The following is a 2531-nucleotide window of genomic DNA, read 5'->3' on the forward strand; positions in this document are numbered from 1 at the left end:
AGTTTTAAATGCAAGCAGCCTTCAAAAATCAAGACTTGGTATTAGTGATGCAGATCTGAGTCTCCAAAGGAAAAAAAAAACTGTGCTTATACAGCCGTAAGGACAAGCAAATGCAAACATTGCCAACATAACCTTCAGTTGTTTCTGCTGGAGAGGCTTTTGTTTGTGTTTCATTCTGAAAGGAAATAGCTGAGGACAATCATAATAATTGGTCACGATGAGTCAGTGGTGGTGAAGGTAGCCGAGTGTCTGGTTTTTATTTTTTTTTTATTACGGTTTATGCTGTATGCATGAGTGACCACGAACAAGAATTTATTCTGATGCCACTCTGGTTTTCTGGTGGTTAAGGGATGGAAGGAAATGCTTTGAATACAACCGTCTATTTGAAACTGTAACCTAAATATGGATGTTTTGGTGGGGAAGTAGCTTGAAAGAATTTTAAGATTTCGTATTAAAGCTGTAAACAAATTACGCATCTTATTGAACTGATGTAGACTTACTAACATCTGTCATCCTTGTCCCCCTCCATCCTATAAAGATGTCTTATGAAGCTTCTTCGAGACCCGGCACACCTCAGGGCTCCGTCCCCGTAGACTTCAGTTTGCCCGCCAGCTCCGTCTCTTGCTTAGACAGCTCAGCTGCCCGTCACCGCATCGCTGTCAAAGCCAACGCTTGTGTCAAGAGAAAGCCTGCCAGCGTAAGATTCATTAACCATTCATATGCTTCAATTATCCATGGTGTCTTATCATATCAGGCCAACAAGCTGTTAGTGATGTTTTATTCTCGTTTAAGTTGTCTTTTTGAGCGATACAGGAGCGATGCTGGAAAAAACTTCATCTGTTTGTTTTAGCGGTTGAACGGCGCTGTGTGCTTATTCATGTTTAGAATCAAATGTTGGACAAGAGAAGAGACCTGAGAGAAAGAGTGCTACTCAGAGACACAGAGGACAAAATGCGGATGATGGTCACAAGTATTGGAGAAGAACAGAAAAGTATGTCTGTATATACACTACAAAAGTGTTAATTGCAATTGTCACCTAAACGAACTATTTCTACCTGATTTAATCTATAAAATTAGTTTTGTTGACTTTGATAAAAACTAGTTACCACACACACGCACACTATGTGTTTGGGGTCAGTAAGGTTTTTTTTTTGTTTTTTTTTTTGAAAGAAATATATTTTTATTCAGCAAGTATGCATTAAACTGACCAAAAGTGTCAGTAAAATAATTTGTTACAAAAGATATTTTAAATAAATGCCGTTCTCTTGAACTTTCTATTCTTCAAAGAATCCTGAAAAAAAAAATGTACCACCGTTTCCACAAAAATATTAAGCAGTAGAACTGTTTTCAACATTGATAATAAGAAATGTTTCTCGAGCAGCAAATCAGCATATGAGAATGATTTCTCAAGGATCATGTGAAGCTGAAGACTGGAGTAATGATGCTGAAAATTCAGATTTACATCACAGGAATAAATTATATTTTAAAATTTTTACAAATAGAAAACAGTTATTTTCAATTGTAATATTATTTCAAATTTTTACTGTTTTTACTGTGTTTTTTATTAAATAAATGCAGCCTTGGTGAGCAGAAGAGACTTCTTTCAAAAACATTTAAAAATCTTACCGACCCCAAACTTTTCAATTGTAAAGTAATTCAATAATTGTTGTTAGTAGTTCAATAATAGTTTTTCTATTGTTCAATTTGGTCTAGATTTGCCCGGAGAACAGGTGAATGATTCAGACGGTGAGTCATTTGCTTCTGAACAAGAGGAAGAGGGAGTGACTTCTCCAACATCCTCCATCTCAGCCGGAGACATCTCTGAAGGAGAGGAACATGTTCCCGCTGAGGATCACGTCCCCAAGTCTGAGGTCCCAGAATCCTCTTGGGAGCGTCCAGTAACACTCGAGCTGCAGGCCGATGACTTCCTGTTGGACACAGGATGTGAGGTCGTTCCTGAGGAGCAGGGGTCACTGCTGGAGGAAGTGTTGAGCTCCCTGAAGAGCCCTCTTGCATCAGGACTAGCACTGGGGCATGAGAATATGCTTCTTCAGAGTGAGGTACAGCACATTCAGTGGCATTTTCAAGAAGATTGCAACAATGAGACATTGCATCTGCAACTTACTGGCATAATGGTTAAATAAGGGTGTCTGAGACAAAGAAATAAAAAGTGCAAAGCTCCTAGAAATGTACTGTTTGCATTCATGTTAGTTTTGAAAACTTTTGTATGATTTTCAATCAAATGTTTAAATATAATGACTAAAATAGTCATGTGGTGTAAGTTTTTCTTATACCTTAAATACATGTGCATATCTTAATAATTATTTTCAAATGATTGAAAAATATACTTCAAATGAGTTTTTAATAGTAATAAGTAAATAGTATTTTTTTACAAATATCGTAACTTATTTATTCAAAAAAATCATTCCGTTTTTTGTTGTTGTTTGTTTTTTATTAATTTTACAACCCAAACTAATTAACTAACAGTCATGAGAGTCTACAGGAGTTGTCTCTATGATATAATTAATTTA

At 36.3% G+C, this 2531-nt stretch overlaps 1 protein-coding gene across 3 annotated transcripts in view; it reads left to right on the top strand.

Moving 5' to 3' along the window:
- The first annotated feature begins 311 nt into the window (after nt 1-311).
- Nucleotides 312-2531, top strand: part of LOC107742432 (retinitis pigmentosa 1-like 1 protein) — an 8913-nt gene continuing 6693 nt past the window's right edge. For 2 of the 3 annotated variants that reach the window (XM_016555388.1, XM_016555398.1), the window contains exons 1-3: nt 320-697; nt 886-991; nt 1714-2060. In XM_016555388.1, coding sequence (XP_016410874.1) covers nt 539-697; nt 886-991; nt 1714-2060 — 612 coding nt within the window. In that variant the 5' untranslated portion in view covers nt 320-538. Of the gene's footprint in view, nt 698-885; nt 992-1713; nt 2061-2531 lie in introns of all 3 variants that reach the window. The other variant, XM_016555407.1, reaches the window with a different exon arrangement.

The sequence above is a fragment of the Sinocyclocheilus rhinocerous genome, unplaced genomic scaffold, assembly GCF_001515625.1.
Source record: "Sinocyclocheilus rhinocerous isolate Xijiao unplaced genomic scaffold, SAMN03320098_v1.1 scaffold70, whole genome shotgun sequence".
Lineage (NCBI taxonomy): Eukaryota > Metazoa > Chordata > Actinopteri > Cypriniformes > Cyprinidae > Sinocyclocheilus > Sinocyclocheilus rhinocerous.